This window comes from Amphibalanus amphitrite, unplaced genomic scaffold (genome assembly GCF_019059575.1).
Source record: "Amphibalanus amphitrite isolate SeventyFive unplaced genomic scaffold, NRLGWU_Aamphi_draft 001307F_arrow, whole genome shotgun sequence".
NCBI lineage: Eukaryota > Metazoa > Arthropoda > Thecostraca > Balanomorpha > Balanidae > Amphibalanus > Amphibalanus amphitrite.
This window is the reverse complement of record NW_024882800.1, coordinates 118,111-139,658: the sequence shown is the minus strand read 5'-3', so window position 1 is coordinate 139,658 and position 21,548 is coordinate 118,111. Positions and strand designations below refer to the sequence as shown.

General features: G+C 46.7%; 1 protein-coding gene across 1 annotated transcript; it reads right to left on the bottom strand.

Moving 5' to 3' along the window:
• Positions 1 to 2,416: 2,416 nt before the first annotated feature.
• Positions 2,417 to 4,789, bottom strand: LOC122372029 (scoloptoxin SSD976-like). Its single transcript, XM_043348866.1, has 5 exons — positions 4,315 to 4,789; positions 3,864 to 3,951; positions 3,351 to 3,501; positions 2,899 to 3,004; positions 2,417 to 2,678 (listed from the first exon to the last, which is right to left on the bottom strand). Exons 1-5 carry the CDS (start codon positions 4,726 to 4,728, stop codon positions 2,541 to 2,543), a joined length of 897 nt encoding a protein of 298 aa, XP_043204801.1. The 5' UTR covers positions 4,729 to 4,789; the 3' UTR covers positions 2,417 to 2,540.
• Positions 4,790 to 21,548: the final 16,759 nt, after the last annotated feature.

Below are 21,548 nucleotides of genomic sequence, written 5' to 3'. Positions count from 1 at the left end.
TGGGAAATGATACATGATGATCATTTTGAGGTGATAGAAAATATCTTTTAAGTCTTTTTAGTGCTTGTGCAAGGAGTATTTGTGCTTTAAGATACTTTCTGAATGATTTCTCCTTGAAATTGTATTTTAGGTAAGTATACATATATATTTTACAAAAAGTCAAATGCAGAAATGATAAACTTTCACGGAACTTTGTCCAATCGCATTCAAAATTCAAAACATATTTTATTTTTTTATGTGATATGACAAAGATCCGTGATCGAAAATTCATCATTTCTGTATTTGATTTTTTGTGTGTAAAATATGTATCTTATTCTAACATACAAGTTCGAGTAGAGGTCATTCAGAAAGTATTTTGAAGTGATAGAAAATAACTATCAGCAATGTTTAAAGATGGATAATAGTAGTAATCACATCCATTGAACACACATACCTTTCCCTATCTTTTCTGGCTGCCCACGTGCCCGCAGCCGGCACGGATATGGAGCCGTGCGTTGTCATGCTGAAGTTTTACCTGCCGGGTGATCTGCCGTGCTCGAATCTGCCGTGTGATCTGCCGTGTCTTTATTGTAAAACGAGCAAACTAAATTGGCCTGTTTTGCGGTCAGGGACCAGACAGTGGTCCTGGATACGTGATCAATGAAGTACGTGTGACCAACAGTTTCCTATTCGATGGGCATTTTAACCCGGCACCGCCTGGGCTATTTCCGTACCCACATCAGCCTGGGGGGGGGGGTCGGATCCGACCCCCCCCTGTTATCTCGAGAACCAATGGTCGTATCGAGCCCCGCGAGGCGGCGTTCGAAAGGTCTCTAGGAGACCTTCCCAAAGCACTCTTAAGATTTTAAGATTGAGGTCAACTTTCGGGTCAAGGTCAGGTCAAAGGTCAAATTCAGGGGTTTTGCATGATTAGGCTTACGGACAGCGGAATCGATAGCTGCTGCTCGAAACTCACCAAAAATGACCTCAAAGGCCTAGTGAAGGTACCATGTGTGTATAGGGGTCATACTAAGTACGGGTCAAGGTCAGGTCAGGTCACGAAAGGTCACGGTTTTCAATTTCTGCTACATGGGCGTGCGACACATGTTTTATGGCTTATTTTTCACGCCGAATCCGATGGTAATGGTTATATGTGACCCCAAGTCACTGTGCTGGTGATAAGTGTGCATTGAAAGCATAAAAAATCGTTTATACTATACGAGGGCTGAGAAAAAAGGTCAATTTTTCAACTTTTTATTTTTGACATAAAAATGCACTTTTCTAGACCAGCTTTGTCCCAGGAATCTAGTGGTGCCATTTGTTTTCACATGCGATGTTCAGAAGTGCCTCTAATTCGCGAAAATGCTTATGACGTCACCATGCCCTATGCATGTTGGAGCTATTTTTTACAATTTGGGGGTCAAAAATCAAGATAGAAAGTTGAAATTTGGGACATCTAATGTTCTAATAGAGCTCTATAACATATATTCCGGTTTTTTGAAAATTCTCAAAATTTTGGATTTTATTAGCTGTTTTCCAAAAAATATAGTTTTTTGAATTTTTTGGGGTGAAAAACGCATTTTATGGAAAATCCGAGATAGCCATTTTAAAGAACTCATTGAGCTGCGTCTTTTCAAGTCCTTAATTTGCAATTTGCTTAAAACCTCGATTTTTGGCGATTTTTTAAACATTTACCATTTTTTGACTGAAAACGCCATGTAGTTACATCACTAAAATCGATATATCTCAGAAATTAAAAAAAAAAATTCTTAAAAATTGCACAGGAGACGTCATATTGATGGGGGAGAAGGTATGCGAAGTTTCAAGTTGATAGCGCAAGCGGTTCATGAGTTATTTAAGAAAAACGGAGGGGGGGTCGGATCCGACCCCCCCCAGGCGGTCGCGGGTTAAATGTAATCATTTTGAAATATACATTTACTCCACTCATAATTTGCCGATAAATATGCGTTTCGTTTTCAGACTGTGGACGGCCTAAGCAGCCTTAGGTATCACCTCAAGACTTATGTTGAAAACTCAAAACACAGACGTTTCCAATGCATTATGTTATGTTTCTGCGACTCTTTCGGCTTCCGTCCTGGGATCATCACAAGCCTCACCCTTTGCAATCAGCACATATACCGTAAAGGTAAAAACATGTGACCAAAAATTAACGCCTTAAGTTCTGTGCAGTCTGAGTTTTTCGAATCGTGAATCGTTTTTGCTTTTCACCCTCGGTGCAGCACGAACATAAGATGCAAGAAAAAATATGTGATGCGATATTTGTTTAGTTTCAGACGTAGCTTCCATACAACAGTAGGTATGTACACTCTAATATAATCCCCTTTATTCGCTGGTGCTGGCGAGTTACCATAGTCACCGTCACCCTCTGGATCGACGCTAGTGCCTCAACACTCAACAGCCATGAGAAACATCGCAATACATACGTCATTTTATTTTACAGGAAACAATTTTCAAGACAATTAAAAGCAGTACGAGAACCACAACAAAACAAAGAACCAGGAAAGATAGGGGACGGCGACTGGCGAGCCGTGCTCGGCGGCTCACAGCCGCTTGCAGAGGCCCGGGTATTCCGTGGAGCACGTGGTTCCACGCGGGCAGGCCGAGCACGGCTCACCGGCTTGATACACGGGTCGGTCGAGACCATTACCCGTGGGTCCGTAGTTGCAAAACAGTTTGACCTGGAACAAGACAAACGTAGAATTAGAATACATTGAGGTGATAATTATGGCGTACAAGTATTAAGCTTAAACTCGTTATTCTATCAGAAGCACTGACTTTGCGAAATACATTTGGATGGCAAATTATATTCCTAATTTCACAGGACTTCAGCAAGGACGATTGAGGTTTACGAATCTAGGATGCTCTCCTGGATGCTACATATAATTATTCATCACTCACCGAGAGAGCTCCTCCGTCCTTGTGCTCTATCCAGCCACATCCAAGCTGATCCGCTACTGCCCAGATCACTTGGGTGTAGTGACCAGCGCCATGACCTCCTTGGAAACTGTTGCAGATCGGAGGATAAGATCAGACTGAGAGGCTTCTTAACGCAACACTGATAGATTTATTGGTGTGAGGCAGGGAGAGGTTGCAGGCTAGAGGACATATGGTCAATCTGAAGAGACCCCCGACCTGGTTGGAAATACAAAGAAACTCCTGACCATTGATAGTGGTATTGCCGGACCTGCATACATTCCGACTACGCTACCATCAGGTAAGAAAGAATCATCCACAATTATCAACAGAACATTCTGAATCATAGCCAACGAATGATTATTCTATATTGATTCAACGAGACTAAGCAATTATACCGCCGCTCAGGACCGCCTGGGCCGTTTAGTCGCACTGACCTGTGGACCTCTGAAGGGCTGAGAAGATGGACTTCCTCAAACCAGCCGCCTGCCTGGTCCATTGGGGGCAGATTGATATCGAGCAGGCCTTCTCGTGGGGAAACAGGCCTCGTAGACCCGGCGAAGTTTTGCCCAGGATATATTCCTGATGCTGTAATATGACATGGGTATGAGAAGAAGCAAGAGTTTGGACGACTTCCAGAACAGATATGATCCTCAACTACCAAAAAAAGTTTCATAACATTCCTCAAAACAATTGGGTTATGCCTAACTTGATACGGTGCTCAAATAAAATGAATGTTTGCTAAAGTAATGATCTGTATGTATTTTGTGAGCACCTATACAAATACGTAAGGAAGCAAACAGTTTTCCGTCGAATCGCGCCATCAACGTTACGCAATATATGTATAATCCCATCAAATGCTAGTGTGCCAATAAAACATCCTTGCTTCAAAACCAGAGAGCGTAGCACTAAACAGTCCTGGGCAGAGGCTTTTCGCTGGATATACGTACCGGCTCGGCGGCATGGGAAGCAGTCGTGACCTCCCAAACATCGGTCGGCAGCGCCCTGGGCGATGTCATGAAGCTCCAGGTCGTAGCTCTGTCGGAACAAGGAGGAAAAGTGTGAGCAGTGGACCGCGGAAAGCTCAGGCGGTCGCAGGTTCAATACATATTTTCGTGGTGGCCTTTGCCGGTGTCCACGCACAAAAGACATGGGCTTGAACGAGCAATACCTAGAGAACGACCCTGAAGAATGAAACAAACCTAGCGTAATACTACGATTTTGATTAGTGAATTTGCAATAGCTACTAGCAAAGACCGTTAGAAACTTAACCGAACATTAAATATACCGAGTAACTACAAGATAACGATCAGAAGCAGGAAAAAGTATATCAAACATCAACTAAGGTAATGCCACAACCAGTCCGTCTCCGTCCCACGGAAGCAGGCAATATTTACTTACCATTTGCATCATGTTGGCGGCCTTGGGCAGGGTCTGTCCATTCCGACCGCGCCGCCGGCCCTGGGCCACCAGCATGCGCTCCATGTTGTGCCTGTGTAACATGGCGGCGCTCTCATCCACAGAGAGCCGGCGGCGGCGCACGAAGCCACAGCTCTGTCGGGTGTGCGGCACCCGACACAGCGAATGCCCTCCGAACAGCTTGCAGTAGTGGTCGCTGGTGCGGGCCGGATAGTGGTCGCCCCCGTCGTCAGAGTCAAACTTCGGCTGTTGGTGGTCAGGCAGCACGCGGTGCAGCTGCTGCTGCATCCTACCCCTCGCCAGCATCTCTTGCCGTTGTCGGTTGTCCATCTGCGCGCTGGTCAGGGCGCACAGCGCTGGCAGCAGCAGCGTCAACAGGCACGCGGGGCGGGTCATGGCCGAGAGCAACCAGTTTCGGGCCAGGCAAACCCGAGTGATGACTGACGATACAGAGCTCTATTTAAATGGGGGACGAAATTAGAGGATCGCTTTGATGGAGCACCCCAGGAAAGGTCCAATTTAGGTAGTGTCCGTCCGATTGGTCGGTAGCCGGTAATCGGTGCCGGCCATTGGCTGGCGGATGGTCGCAAACGTCTGTGATTGGTTGGCATCGGGTGGGTTCTGCAAAAAAAAAAAAAACGGACGCTCATTGGAGAAGCCGTAAGGCCAGTGGTGGATTATGCGCAAGTGATATCACTAGACTTTAACCCGCGCACCGACGGGGGGCGGTTATCCGCCTCCCCTTGAGGTTTTTCGTGAATAGCGGGAAAACCGCGACGCGTAGCGCCGTCAAATTGGGCATGACTATTTTTCTATCAATTTTACACATGGCGTGCAAGTTTAAACTTCCTAACTGTTAAGGTCAGGTCACCAGCTCACTTTGAATGACCCAACCTCAAGTCAATTTTTTGCAACTTTGCCAGTGTCAGAGCTACATTAGATGACGGAGACCTTTGAAAGTCGCAGGATGTTATAAGGTCAGTGGTAGCTACAATTTTTGTATCTCGGAATTTCGATATCGATGACCTAAGATCAGGTCAATTTCTCGACCTCCCCATTTTAACCCGCGCGGGGCTGGGGTCTCTAGCCGAACGCGCGGGGCTGGGGGGGGGGGTAAATTTTACCCCCCCCTGTTATCTCCCGAACTAATGGTCCGATTTGGAAAATTCAAACGCCAATCGAAAGCTCTCATCACGAACTACTAAAAACATGTATTTAATTTTAAGTTTGAGGTCAAGGTCAAGGTCAGGTCAAGGGTACAAATAGCAAGTTCCTACAGTATCGGCCTTGCACCGTAGTTGCCGAAGAATGGAGTCATGGACTGAGACTGATCGCCCAAAACGTGTTCTTAGGCTACCAAGACAAAATTCGTTGCATACAATATCATTCAGAGGTCAAGGTCAAGGTCAGGTCAGGTCAGGTCAGGTCACCAAAAAACAAAATATAGAAAAGGGCATGTGCGACACATGTTTTATGGGTCATTTTACTCATAGAATTCAATAGGCACACTCAATAAGTGATATGGACCACCTTTGGATGAATTTCAGGTCGAGGTCAGGTCAAGGTCAGGTCAAGTGAGGTCAAATTTTGAAGTTGGTTGTTAAGGCCTAAAAAGGTGTCTATCTGATGCAGTTTTTCACGGCGAATCGAATGGTGCTATTTTTGTTTCCGTACGAGGTCTAGAACTTCCAAAAAAGTCATTTTTCAAAAAATTTGTGTGTCGTGACGTCATAAAATTTTTACTAACTCCCACATTTTTGAACGGATTCTTCTAAAATTTGGTATGTAGGTGCACATAGACCACTTCTCTGACATATATTCCGATTTTTTCGATAGACTCAAAATTTTGGATTTTATAATGATTTTCCCAAAAAAGTCAGTTTTTTGAAAAAAGTTAGGCCAAAATCCAAAATTTTCAAAAAACCGAGATAGCCATTTGACAGACAAAGTAAAATTACGCATAACCTTTTTTGTTACGTCTTGATTCCTTTAAAAATGAAGATGTTAGCGGCGTTTGAACTTTTGCCGTTTTTGAGGCGAAAATGGCGAACATGACGTCACTAAAACGTCAATTTCTCAAAAAATTTCCGACGGATTTCGCTCAAATTTTCAGGAAACGTGTCAAATTGATTTAAGAAAAGGTACTGAAAGTTTGGCGTCGCTGCGCGCCGCCGTTTTTGAGATATCGCAAAAATTCGCGAGGGGGGGTAAAATTTACCCCCCAGCCCCGCGCGGGTTAAGTCAATGGGGGAAAAATCAACTCCCTGTTTTCCACTAAAACGAGTCAAAATGGCCTCATATACCATACATGACTTCTTATACGATCAACCTTCACTACCTTGAGGCCTGTTTTGCTGTTGGCCAGCTGTAAGGTCATGTGACGTCATCGAAGATCACCAACGGTTTTTGCCAATAACTCCTTACATGAACGAGATACAGCCGCGCGGATGGTCTCATTGTGTTCAGCTCATCAAGGCGCATCGATTGATATACATGATGACCTCGAGGTCACGTGACCTGAGGTCAACCTTTGACCTTGACCTTCCGAGGTCAACATATATATGATTCGATGCGGATTGACGAGAGGATCACGATGATGCCCCTAGTTTGCTCCTAGCTTGACTAATTCGAACGTTATTTTAGAAAACTATCCATATCTAGCGCCACCATTTTGACTTTTTTGACCCCTGTGACGTCATCTTTGACCTGACCTGAAAATAACCCTTGTAAAAAATTGTAGACCTTGTCCGTGCGTACCCCATGCCGTTTACCACTTGTCACTATCCTGCTTCGTTCTCAAGATCTCAGGGGGGGGGGGGGGGCGGTCATCCCCCCGTCGGTTGTAAGTTGGCGCAGACCCGTAAAAGCCCACACAAATTAGTTGCATCACAGAATCGAACCCAACTTCTTTCGGACAAGGTTACTCTGACGTCGACCTATTGGTCGACGCGATAACAGATCGTATTCGAGGCGACTCCTTCGCTATTTCTGTTTTAGTTCGATTGAGTGATAAATCATATGCGATGTAATAGGCGATTTGATATAAGCGTGATAAGATGAGAAGCTGGCTTGTATGATAGACCGGCGGGTGCCGCCCTCGCCCCCCCCCCCCCCCCCTATAGGTTTTTGTCGCGATAGCTCCGAACACGCTGGCGATAGAGAGCTGAAACTTGGCATACCTGACCTTTGATTCAAGCCGGATCTTTTGACAACAATCGCATTTTCGGGTCAGGTCAGGTCACTGACCTATGACGTCATAAGTGAACCTCTGCACGGTCTTCAGATGTCGCAACTTCGCAACGCCCTCACTGTCAGAGGAGCTTTTACAGGGAAATGAAACTTGCAGGATCTAGTATCCATTACGAGTCTCACAACTTGTATATCTCGGATTTTTCTTAAAGGTCATATGAGGTCAGGTCATTTTCGTGACCTCATCATTATAAGTCAATGGGGAAAAATGAAAACTGCTATTCTGGCGCCGGGAACGATCTCTAACTATCTCAAGCACACAGAATCGTGATTTGATGCGCTCCTTGCAAGGTTAGATGCGTCACTTTTGCAATGTTGACCTTGCGTGATGATCATATTAGCTTTTCGCCAATAACTCCCGATCCAATTGAGCTAGCGAGTCGGGAAAGCCACCAGGCTCAGGAAGATCTGCCGAATCGAATGATATGTGACATGACCTATTTCGACTAGCTTGACCTATTTCGACTGCCTGGGCTATTCAGCCATACGCGCCCTGCGGGGGGGGGGGGCAGATTCTGCCCCCCCCCCCCCAGTCTAACTTCCGAACCGATGGTCGTAGAAAGACGAGGAAAACGGCAATCGAAAGCTCTCAACAAGGCGGATCTTAAGAGCCCAATTTTTTGCTGAAGTAGGTCAGAGGTCAGGTCAAGGTCAGGCCAAGGGTACAAAATGCAAGTTTCTACATCATCGGCCTTGCACCGTAGTTGCCGAAGAATGGATTGAGACTGATTGCCCAAAACATGTTTTTAGGCTACCAAGACAATATTCGTTGCATACAATATCATACAAAGGTCAAGGTCAGGTCAGGTCACCAAAACGAAATATAGAAAAGGGCATGTGCGACACATGTTGTATGGGTCATTTTATTCATAGAATTCAATAGGCACACTCAATAAGTGATATGGACCACATCTGGATGTATTTCAGGTTGTGGTCAGGTCAAGGTCAGGTAAGTGAGGTCAAATTTTGAAGTTGGTTGTTAAGGCCTAAAAATGTGTCTATCTGATGCAGTTTTTCACGGCGAATCGAATGATGCTTTTGTTGTTTCCGTACGAGGTCTAGAACTTCCAAAAAGCATTTTAAAAAAATGTGTGTCGTGACGTCATAAAATTTTGAATAACTTCCACATTTTTGAACCGATTCTTCTAAAAATTGGTATGTAGGTGCACATAGATCACTTCTCTGACACATATTCCGTTTTTTTCGATACACTCAAAATTTTGGATTTTAGAACTATTTTCCCAAAAAAAGTCAGAAAATTGAGCCAAAATTAAAAAAAAAAACGAGATATCCATTTGATAGACAAAGTAGAATCACGTATAACCTTTTTTGTTACGTCTTGAGTCCTTTACAAATGAAGATGTTAGCGGCGTTTGAAATTTTGCCGTTTTTTAGGCGAAAATGGCGGACATGACGACAATAAAACGTCATTTTCTCAAACAATTTTCCAACGGATTTCGCTCAAATTTTCAGGAAACGTCTTAAATTGATGTTTGATAAGGTACTGAAAGTTTGACGTCGCTGGCGTAACGCGTTATTTCTGACCCCCCCCCCTCCCGGCGGGGTGCGGGTTAATAGAACCGTCCGGAGTCGGAGTCGAAGTTGGAGTCGGAGTCGGAGTCGATTTTTGAAGGCGGAGACGGAGTCAGAGTCGGAGTCATCCTAAAATCCATCGACTCCGCAGCCCTGCTCCTGTGTCCTTTTTTACTTTTATAATGTAGACCAGGTTGAGTGGAGTTGAATGCCGTTTGAATTTTGAAAATAGGCTGGTTACAAGGTGTCCCAAAATTACCCGAACATTGTTAATTCGCGTATAAGATAAGACAAAAATAATTGCGCTTTTTCTTTTTGTCGTCCGATATAGCCAACTTATAGGGTACCTATGAAATGGCAAATGGAATGGACACGCTAGTTACAAGATTAGCCGACAATGGTGTAAAATGGCAATCGATATTGGTTTCAGTTGTGTTGCGGGTCTCCCGAAACTGGTTGTAGGCCTGTTTTCTTTGACCTCTTGCCGAAGGATAATGCGATCATTTTATATTAAATTTACATCAAAGTGTTCGCAGACCGTAAGGTATTCTCCCTAACACAAAAATTTCTGGCTACGCCCTTGGCTACGCCACTGTTGCGCTGTTTTGACATATACGGTGAAGTTCCATGCCTGAACATGGAGCGACCTTTGACTCCTAACAGATTTGGCTCTCAAAGAAACCCGTTCATGGCTATTTGGTTCACGGCATCCAGTTTTCGTAATGATACAATATTACCGCAGTAGTACTCTGTGTTAACGGTCGTCTTTGGGGCATCACATGAAGCGGAATGAGTGCACCGTGGCTCGAAATGTCTCACACTTTGATTTTCGACTGGTGCCTTACCGTCTCTGCTGTTGTGACGTCACCATCTGAGGTCCACACCCGCCTTTTTTTCGAGCGATTCAAAGATCCAAATACCTTCTCTATACCACAAAGTGTGTTTCAACTTACTTTTTTGTGTTGTATATGCTATGTTTTTTGCTGAATTGTAGCGATTTGCGCTGCTTTTCCGGTAGTTTGGGCATATTTTTCATGCGAGGGACCCCAAATTCCAAAATTTTGTAGAAGATTGGTACAAAGTAGTCTGATGTTTTGCAGATAACCCTGAATGCCTGAGCTGTCGTTTAGCTGGTTTTTTAGCTAGTTAGATCGGTGACGTTTATTGTCCATGCAACAAGGCAACAACCCGATTGACAACTGGTCCTTTTTGGCCGCGCCCAGGCTTGTCGATCAGGTTACCTCCTGCTCCCTCCGGCTTCGCTCCCTGATATACCTATAACTGCGCTTTGCTCACTCCTATGCATTGCGCCCTTGGCAGTGAATTTATCCGCAGCCGGATTCGTCACAATCGGATTTAACTAGATTCAAAGTGGTATAGGTCGAAGCTGGAATAACATTTCCACAACTCCGAAACCATACTAGGCCGATGGTTGAGGTAAATCTTTTTGTTGTCTGCTGATATGAGCGTCATTTTACTCCATCGCTAAGCGACCGAATCTGCAAACTTATTCTTCAGTTAGTCCAGATCACTCACTTTTCTAGCAGAGACTGAATTGATGAAAGTCCATCCCTGTTTTAAAAAGAGTGAACCAATTGAAATATGAAACACTGGGAGGCCCCACTGGAAGAATTAGAGCTCTCTCGGACTGTACACTGCGCCGGCCGCTGCGTCCACCGCCACTTTCTCTCCGTTCTGCTTCTCCCCTCTTTCTTCCCCTCTCCTTTCATCGTTTCCGTGTTCCCATACGCCATCGCTTGGCACTAACCAGGTGCGCTCCAGGTACCGTCGGACTCGAAAACACCATCCCTCGCATCTGACGCGGCGCCATTATTGTCTGGCATATTGGGCCGAACTGACCCAGATCGCTGATATATTTAGACCAGTATAACGCCTTTTGGGGCGATTAACGGAGCGAGCGAGAGGGTGGGCCTTGCACGTGCGAAATTGCGAGGGGGTACCCCCTACTAACCGGTCTCTAGCGATATGCCAAATTTGAGCACAATCGGCCCAGCCGTTCTCGAGATCTGGAAGCGGCACCCTGCACGTGCGCACGTGCAAAATGGGTCCCAACTGACTTGTGCACGGCACCCTACTAACTGCTCCGTAACCGTGTACCAAATTTGAGCGCAATCGGTCCAGCCGTTCTCGAGATCTGGAATCGACCCCTGCACGTGCGCACGTGCAGCAGCACCCCAACTCTGGCACATGGATATGTATTGCCTAGTGGGTGCCTACCTACATGCCAACTTTCAGCGCAATCGGCCAAGTAGTTACCGAGATATTGCAACAATTGCAAAACGGACACCTCTTCTGTTTGCACGTGGCACGTGCATAAGGGGTCACCCACATGCATCAGGAATAGTCCAATACTTGGTAGAAGGAATGAAGCTACCCTACAAAAATTACCGCGTGTAAATCGGTCAAGTGGTTGCTGAGATATAAGCCTCGCAAAAGCGTGACCACGGCCGGCCGCTCATACTCAGAAATTTCCGTTAATCTAAGCCTAAGGAAAGACTACGCTCGCTTCGCTCGCTCCGTAATGAGTTGGGGTTTGACGGATAGGCTTTTACGCGTGAGAAAGAGGGTAAAAAGAGTAATGGCGTGATTTTGCGGAGGAAGGGCGCCATTAAGCTGCGTGTTTTTTAACTTCAGATATTTCTGCAGAGTCTGACTGTTGGAGTGTTACATACATGGATGGTTTTTCTCTAAGGCTAGCTGCTGAATGATTGATAAGGCACCTAGCCGTTTGTAACTAGCATGCTGCCGGTTTATCATGCCAGTCATGTACGTTAATAAGTTGCTGGGGATTTTGGGTCTTTGATGGTGAGCAGCACCACCCACGTAGTTTTCACCAGCGAGGGGTCAATAAGCGCCCGAAATGCCGGCAGTGTATGGTGCCATACATGATAAAGATCGAACAGCGCTTGGGTGTGGCCATTACTCCCGCTGGAACGTTATCCACTAAACGTACAGTCCACCGCTAAAGTAATGTGCGGTTTTACCAGTCTGAACGGATGGCTTTAACTGGCGATTTTTTAATGCGGAGTGATTGAAAAGAAGACGTCAATAGATAAAGTTGCAGCTGCAAGGGTGACGATACATGTAAGCAGCATTCAAAGTTTCATTGTAGTCTGGCTAATCGTTCCTAAGCTTCAGAAGCAGAACATACTCATGACTGAAACCGCACATTTCTTCTGCTGTGGACTGTACCTATACGCGAAATTGACTGAAACGCTACCTTGGAGCGGTTAGAGAACACTTCGGAGGGTCAGAAAGGATAATTGTTTATTACAAATCACCATCCCATGTCATTTTCCAGTCTCAGGAGCTTCAGATCTTTTTCCTCAACATCGCAAACCTCCTGCTCGGGTGGAGCTACCCATGGCTCGGATCGCATGCGTACCTATAAACGAAAAATGGATGTTCGGTTATTGCTGGGAAACCTGTTGTCAAATAAAAGCAGGGTTCTTTGTTTGCATATTTGTACATGAACAGTTCGTGAACGTTTGTTTGTTCGTTAAGTTTAGTTTAGTTTATTCATTCAATCACCCACAGGCACACACCCAATGACGGATGAAGTCATAACATAAAACAATTATTACATAGGCTACAATTATTACAATTATTACGTGGTTCGTATGTTATCTGGGTGTGCGTGGCGACCTTACTAGCTATCAATATTTAACCCTATTAGTGGCAGGGGGGGGGGGGGTTGTTTTTATCCACCCCTCAGGTTTTTCGGGAATATCTCCGAAACCGCTGAAGCTATGATGCTGAAATTTTCTGACTTTTCCTAAAACTAAATTGGGCACATTCCCTGAAAATTTCAAGTTCATAACTTTACCAGGGGCGGCTCCAGAGCACTGGGAATTGGGGGGGGGTCCTATTCGTGAAGCGAGTCATTTGGGCGAAGATCACGATGCTGCACCAGTTTTACGAACAGTGAATGAAAGGCACCATGTGATAACATATACAAAGTTATTGTGCATCCTCTTTTCACACGTTTTTGCTATAATAGGCGGATCCAGGCGTCCAAAAAAGGGGGTTATTTTTTACTTCCCAACATAGGTGCCCTGACACCGCCTATGCATGACCAATACAATTTTAGTCGTTCTCTCATAAGAAAATTGTAACATAACAAGACCATTGCCACCCTTTTTAGAAACAGTACCAACAAAAACCTTATTTACTATACTTTTTGTGTACCCCCAATCTCAATGATCTGTATCCACCTATGATTTTTGAAAATGCATATTTTTAGGATCCATGTGAATTCCTGGTTCATTCTCTATCGATCGGCAAAAGTTGCGTTAAGATTGGTTCAGAAACCTGGCGGCTGGCCGTGATAAACAGTCTAAAATGTATCTGCAATTTGCCCGTTTTTACCCCCCTCTACCCCCCTATTGACATTTTTTGATTTTTTTTTATTAGAAATGTAGATCTCGTTGAGCGAAATCGAATGCCGTTTGAATTTTGAAAATCGGCCCGTTAGATCTCGAGATATCAAGGGGGGGGTCGTAAACAGCCCCCCCCCTGCCACTAATAGGGGTAGCCAGGAGCCTGCCACTAATAGGGTTAATGCATACCCACATCAGTGACTCAATATCTGCAATGAATTTCAATAATCCATCGAGCAGCGCTGCAGGCCGTTTTCGTTCGGAGTCATCGTTATAACGGCAGTGGTGCGCCCCCAGAACGGCAGGCGATCTTTCCCCGGACGGCGGACATTTCGTATAGAGGACGCCACTCCCGGTCAACTCCTCCGACAGCCTTGCCGTGTGCCGGTGATGGAACTCGGGACAATGGATCAAGAACGTAGTAAACGGCGATTTATTTAAAAAGATGCTCTAAAGGAAAACGTTATAGCGTTCCACATAGTCAAAATAGGCGAGAAGTTGCACCACCAACACGTCGGCCCATGAAGCAAATGACAAATCGATAGACTTGTCAGGGATTAGATACTGATAAATTTCATTGTGAATTTGGATTGGTTAGATTGTGTGTGTAGCATTGTTGCATATTTTAGTTCCGATTTCGTCATTTTTGGCGTTTCTCAGAATTGCGAACGGCTCTGCTCTAGCTACGGCTCTATCTAATAACTGGCTCTCACTAAGCTCCGGCTAACTGATGAAGTCAGAGCGGAGATTTCGAGTCCACATTGCCCCAGTAGCTGCGGCGACAGAGGGCGGTATAATTCAACGATCCTGTCTCTCTAAGTCAGCGCACGGACCGTTATGTGATCATCTGCCTCGGGATTATTTCCTCATTCTGCATTATCAAACCGATGACCGCTGGATCATCGTGATTAGGTCAGCGGCCGGTGCTGTCACCGCAGGGGAGTTGCTGGGGGGGGGGGGGGGCGTTAAACGCCCCCACTTTTTTCACCGGGCCATAGAATAAAAACGGCGTGCCGCAGGCACGCCAAATTTTGGGTATGTACCTGTAGGGCATTGTTGGAGTTTATTGTGACAAAGTTTCATAAATCGGTCGGAAATTTTTTTGAGATATCGAGGTTTTAGTAACGTCATGATTTCTGAGTTTTCGACCATAAACGGCATATGTTCAAAACATCATAAATTCACAGAATAGACATACAGACATGCCGTAAACGCCATTAGACTGCCAATAACATCAACAATCAAATGGTTATCTTCGATTATTGATTATCGTTCCGCATTTTCCAAAATCTTGAACTGAATCTGGGCAATTTCTCCTGGCTACTTCACGACCATGATACATGCATTTCTTAAATTGAACTTTTTGAGCCAAACACGTACACATATGATAAAATGAATGTAACCATCGTGTTCTACGCCCTAAATTACCCATAAAACATGTGTCACAGGCTGCGAATATCAGTTTTGATTTTCGGGGATATGTGCCTACCCGGTTGACCTGACCTTGACCCTGACCTATGCTTGACTGACCCCTACATGGAGCTGACACTCTTGTAGGCCTTATATAATGGATTGTGCACCGTTTTGACAGAGTTTATGACGAGAGGCGCCCATTGCGAAGTCCTGAAGTCCATGCCACTGAAAGCCCGATTTTGGGTGTTTGACCTGACCTTGACCCGACCTGTGACCTCAAAATTCAACATTAAAGTACTCATCTAAAGCGTCTCGTAGCGCTCTTTCGTTTGCCGCCTCGTGCGTTTCGCTTCGCCTATTGGTTCTCGAGTTATCGGCTGGGGGCGTTTAACCCGCGCCCCGCTGGGCTATTCAGCCATACGCGCCCTGCTGGGGGGGGGGGGCAGATTCTGCCCCCCCCCCTGTCTAACTTCCGAACCGATGGTCGTAGAAAGACGGGGAAAACGGCAATCGAAAGCTCTCAACGAGGCGAATCCAAAGAGCTCAAATTTTTTGCTTAAGTAGGTCAGAGGTCAGGTCAAGGTCAGGTCAAAAGTACAAAATGCAAGTTTCTACAGTATCGGCCTTGCACCGTAAATTGCCGAAGAATGGACTGAGACTGATTGCCCAAAACATGTTCTTAGGCTACCAAGACAATATTCGTTGCATACAATATCATTCAAAGGTCAAGTTCAAGGTCAAGTCAGGTCAGGTCAGGTCACCAAAAACAAAATATAGAAAAGGGCAAGTGCGACACATGTTTTATGGGTTATTTTGTTAATAGAATTCAATAGGCACACTCAATTAGTGATATGGACCACCTCTGGATGAATTTCAGGTCGAGGTCAGGTCAAGGTCAGGTCAAGTGAGGTCAAATTTTGAAGTTGTTTGTTAAGGCCTAAAAAGGTGTCTATCTGATGCAGTTTTTCACGGCGAGTCGAATGGTGCTATTTTTGTTTCCGTACGAGGTCTAGAACTTCCAAAAAATTCAGTTTTCAAAAATTTTGTGTGTCGTGACGTCATAAAGTTTTGAATTACTCCCACATTTTTGAACCGATTCTTCTCAAAATTGGTATGTAGGTGCACATAGACCACTTCTCTGACATATATTCCGGTTTTTTTCGATACGTTCAAAATTTTGGATTTTATAATTATTTTCCCAAAAAAGTCGGTTTTTTGAAAAAATTTGGGCCAAAATCCAAAATTTTCAAAAAACCGAGATAGCCATTTGATAGACAAAGTTGAATCACGTATAACCTTTTTTGTTACGTCTTGATTCCTTTAAAAATGAAGATGTTGGCGGCGTTTGAAATTTTACGATTTTTTAGGCGAAAATGGCGAACGTGACGTCACTAAAACGTCATTTTCTCAAAAATTTTCCGACGGATTTCGCTCAAATTTTCAGGGAACGTGTCAAATTGATGTCTAATAAGGTACTGAAAGTTTGACGTCGCTGGCGTAACGCGTTTAGAAGTTATTGGCGAAAAACGGGAGGGGGGCAGATTCTGCCCCCCAGCGGGGCGCGGGTTAACGCCCCCCCCCCCCCCCCCAGCAAACGGTGGGTGGCGAAATACCCCAGTAACTGCTGGGTTAAAGTAACTACTTCCATGGCATTTGACATTTGCAATCAATGCAGTCGATTAGTCCCCGGTTGGCTGCGTAATCTGTTGGTAAACTATTTAACGTTTTTGATGTTTCATGGATATTATTAAGGCATATTTGGGGCAAATGCTTTCATTATTTTGGGCAGGACCACGCTGATGCCTTATGGCTATACCTGATCCTAAAAAATGTAAAGCGACCTTGGGCGGCAGACCAGTGTAACACTCGTATGCCGATTAATTATATACGCATACAGAGTGGTCATTTATGATGTGTGGCGCAATCAGTAACATTATTGGATGTCGCGTTTGAGAAATTGTCGAGAAAATTGAGAGGCTCGTAAAAATGCGGTCCTGGCTCGGCGTTTTAAATCGCCTTATACGGTCATCCCCTCCTTTGCGAATGGCATTTTGCTCGAACGCGTCAGGATATTTTTAGCGCTGGTGAATGGCACCACACCGTGGGACAAAACCAGTGAAAATACCCACTGGCAGGGAGGGGAAGGTTTTGAAGAGGGGTGCTCGGGGAGGGGCGGCGGAGGAGAAAGTGACCTGTTATTTTAAAAACACTTTAAAAGGTAGGAAGTGGGTCGACGCCTGATCTGGGCACGGAACTATGGTGAAAGGGTTGAAACGAGCGGGCAGCGGTGTCGTGCGAGCGAAAACACATTGGAGTGCTGGCGCTGGCCCCAGAAAAATGTGTCTGCTTCAGTGATCGCCACTCACCTGGCTTATCTGCCAATGTGAAGCTCACCGAAACTACGAAACTATTGATTGTTCTCTCTCTCTCTCTCTCTCTCTCTCTCTCTCTCTCTCTCTCTCTCTCTCTCTCTCTCTCTCTCTCTCTCTCTCTCTCTCTCTCTCTCTCTCTCTCTCTCTCTCTCTCTCTCTCTTTCTCTCTCTTTCTCTCTGTCCTCTCTCTCCTTCTCTCTCTCTCTCTCTCTCTCTCTCTTTCTCTCTCTTTCTCTCTCTCTCCTCTCTCTCTCTCTCTCTCTCTCTCTCTCTCTCTCTCTCTCTCTCTCCCTCTCAATCACTCACTCATCTCCGTTCTTGCCATTTCTATTTCCTTCCCTGTTACACAATGAAATACTTCTTTTCCAAATGGAATATCAACATTTTAATTTATTCTCGCTGCCAAATGCACGAACTCACTGAAGCGTCTGTTTTTCCCGACACCGGCTGTGTGGTAAGTGATCCACGAACTGCAGGACAGCACCACACACCGGTGACGGGTGCACCTGTCCTCAGACGACCAACACGCTGAGAATGCAGTGGCCCTAACGCGCGGCTGAGGACCGTGCAGATCTGCTCGCTAATAGCGTTGCAAGGATAAACCGCCCAAAGATCAGATACCATCCACAGGTAAACATGTGGCGAGGGTGCGTGTTGTTGGTCGGAACTGGAATATACTTCGCAACAAAGGACGTGTCAGTGCGGGAATGCTGGGTTGTTTATGCGAGAAGTCACAGAACCTTTACACGAGTAGAGCTTTTGTCTTTTGAGATTCGTCCCCAGCCCCAATGAGCTCCAGCATTGGGTACGCTTCGTGACCTTTCCTGGCGGTGCCCTCCCCGTTGTCACCTTCCATCAGCTGCCCTCCCCTCCTCCCCCACCCCTCACTTCCCTCTCTACCCGTGGCTAAGCCCTCCTGCCAGCCACCTCTCCCTCTCCCCACCATCCCTCCCCTCCCCTCCCGATCGCTCTCCCCAGTCCCCTCCTACCCTCCCCGGCTGACGGAGTGAGCGATTGTAGCCACAGATAACGTCTCTCTCGCGGCGGCCCGCAGTGCCGCTGGTAAAAAGACCGGCTCCACAGCCGGCAAGGTCAAGTTCAAGGTCAGTGACCGCGGTGGTACGGCGGTGGCGACGGCCCGGCCGGTCAGGCCGCCGGCTGCGGCCGAGACCGGCTCGAACTGTCGTGATTAAATATCTACTGCGGTTGGGAAGGGAATAATTCTCTTCCGAAGTCAAGCTAACTATGTATGTGAGGCTTGGCGTGAATTTTGAAACGACCGAGGTGTAGAAAACGTATGCGAATGCTCACTTCTACAATATTTCCGGATATTGGTAGAGCTACGCGAAAAACACGGTGTGAATAATTTTGGAATTATGTAATTGGTGCAGTTGTTGTACGCGAATATCAGCTGAGCTATAGAAAAGACGTGCTACAGCTTACGCCGCTAGAAACCTTCTACCACTAACGGGCAATATTTATTACGGCAATATTATACAAACATTGTCCATATTTCAATGTTCCATGATGTAATTATGTTGTTCACAAAAAGGTCAAGATAAATATTGACCTGAGATTAAGATCATGACCTGAACGGATGGAGAAAAGGAAAAGGCTGCAATGACAGTCACACGGTGTGACTGTAGCTTTACGATAAGGAAGGAAAAGGCTGCAATGACAGTCACACGGTGTGACTGTAGCTTTACGATAAGGTGTGACTCACACCTTATCGTAAAGCTAATAATTAGCCGGTCCCGGTCCCGTAAAGTAAATTAGCCGGTCCCGTAGCTCAGTTGGTAGAGCGTTGGACTCCGCGTGGTGAGAGCACGCGTTCCCGGTTATAACAGTCCGGGTTCGAAGCGCGACGGGCACTTGACATTAATGAGCCTCCTGCCGACAGGTATGGTTGCGGTTGGTGGTAGGCCGTAGCCAGGCGAAGTCAGTGAGGGGACCGGCCGTGCGCGGATATTGCGCACGTTCAACTTTGGACTCTAACTTCTGCCATAAAACCGGAATTTCACGATCGGAGGGTAGAGGGCAGGGTCACTGCAACAAGCTTCGGTTAGCGCCGGCTCTGTCCTTGTGAATCCTTCCTATCAAAGGGTTCGGAGTTCGGACTAAATTTATTTAAAAAAAAAAACTGAACAGTCAACAGTGAGCACTCAAAGGTGAGCACATCTATAAAGTGGCTTCATCGCTCTATCAAAAGCTATTGTCGAAAAACAGCTGATGATCTTTTATGACTTGAAATGACCTTGGGAATTAGCCCCATCCCCCCCCCCCCCCCGGGGCAGGTGCCTCCACTAAGGTTTTTTTCGTAATTGCTCGGAACACGCCGGAGAAAGAGTGCTGAAACTTAACACATGACATTGATACCTGAGCTTTAATTCAGGCCGGATCTTTTGACACGAACTGCATTTTATTAGGTCAGGTCAGGTCACTGACCCATGAACTTCGCAACGCCCTTAGTGACAGAGAAGCTTTCACGGGAAAATGAAAGTTACAGGACCTAGTTAGCTCGAGAGGTGTCACGAGTTGTATACCTCGGATCTTTCCTAAGGGTCACCTGAGGTCAGGTCTGTACGTGACCTCACCTTTATAAGACAATGGGAGAAATAGGTGAGAACTGTTATTTTGGCGCCACTGGAAAGATCTACAACTATCTCAAGGACACGGAATCGTGATTTCATGCACTCTTTGCAAGGTCTGATGCTTCCATTTTGCATTGTTTACCTTGCGTGATGCCATTTATGACGTCACTAAGGTCGTATGAGTTTTTCGCCAATAACTCCCGATAAAATTGAGCTAGCAAGTAGAAAAAGTCGCCAATGAGCTCGGGAAGACCTGCCGAATCGAATTATATATGCCCCTTCTGACCAGCTTCGTGACCTGAAGGACTCTGACCTGACCTTGACCCGAGGTCAACTACTTATATTGACCTCACTCGAGCAACAAGAACAAGTATACCATTCGACGCGCCTGGAGATGGAGAGCGCGATGGTGCGAAAATCGCGGCTCTGAAACCATTTTAACGAAGCTATTTACCAAAAACCGAAACCGTTCCTTGGGTCAATTGACCAGACCTCAGAGGTCGCGGGTTGACCTGAATTAGGCCAAATTAGATCTGTAATGTTTGCTGAACTTGTATTGCAGCTCGTCTCAGACTCTCAGGCCCTCACACGCCCGGCGTTCAGGCACGCCCACAGCTCACTGGCCGGGCGCAGCCGGCCGCGCCCGGTGACCGGGCGCACCGCCTCAGGGCGGATGACGTCACGCAAACGTGGTCACGCGGGGTGCGGTCTGGCGGGCCGCACCACGCCGCGGCTGCTACGCCGAGCGCTTAGCACAGAACACTACAAGAGTCAAGATCTGTTCTGTTCCGCGCCTCGGCCGTCACACACGCGTCTCACAATCACTGTACTTTATTGGCGCGCACCGCACCCGCACTCGAGCTCGTCTCGCTCCACACTGCCCGCTCGCGCCGCCCGCCGCCCGGCCCGCTGGGTCAGGGGCGGTCAAGGTCAACCCGGGCGGCCGATACCACAACACCTCCCCTCAAGATGTTCGCCACGATATAAAGAGGTGAGACGAGGGGCGAACGTCTTCAAACAACATAAACCCGAAACAAAGCAACAAACGACAGACGGACCAATAAACGCAAACAAAGGGGCAAAACAAACACACCAGCAAACAAAACAGTTCACCGCGTTAACAGCAGACCAGGTTAACATCTATACGTACACACAGGTATGGAGCATCAGTCATATGTGTGCGCATCCCAACGGACCAGCAGCCGCTGAGGCTCTCGACGCTGACGGCTGCTCCGACGGGGCTCCGCCGTGGGCTCCGGTGTCTCTAGACGAGAATGTGGCTGAGGTAACGCCATACGCCCGGCCGGGGGACTCTGCTCCCCACTGGGGTCGATCTCCGTAGGTGGCCCCGCGCTGCTGGCTAGCATGGGGCGGTGCGGTCGGAGTAACCGTCTGTTTCTCCAGTATATGCGGCCGCTCGGCATCTTGACCAGGTATGTTCGGCGATGTCCCACGCCGACGATCACGCCTGTGCGGTCCCAGCGACCGCTCTCGGCATTCTGCACGTCCACGTGACTGCCGACGCGCAGCCCTGAGAGCGGGCGCGCGGTAGCATCGTGGTAGCACCGGACGTCATGTCGAAGAGCGGTGGCTCTGGCGTCGCACGCGTCGGCGGCACGCTGCCATTCGGGCGCGAACGCCCGATGATGAGTGGGCAC

Bases quoted from the DNA above. Each gene is read 5' to 3' on its own strand.
- LOC122372029 (XM_043348866.1), bottom strand. From the start codon at position 4,728: ATGACCCGCCCCGCGTGCCTGTTGACGCTGCTGCTGCCAGCGCTGTGC. The intron at 3,952-4,314 runs GTAAGTAAATAT...TTGTTCCGACAG, and splicing joins CCGCCAACATGATGCAAATG to AGCTACGACCTGGAGCTTCA. The intron at 2,679-2,898 runs GTGAGTGATGAA...GTCTTGTTCCAG, and splicing joins AGGACGGAGGAGCTCTCTCG to GTCAAACTGTTTTGCAACTA.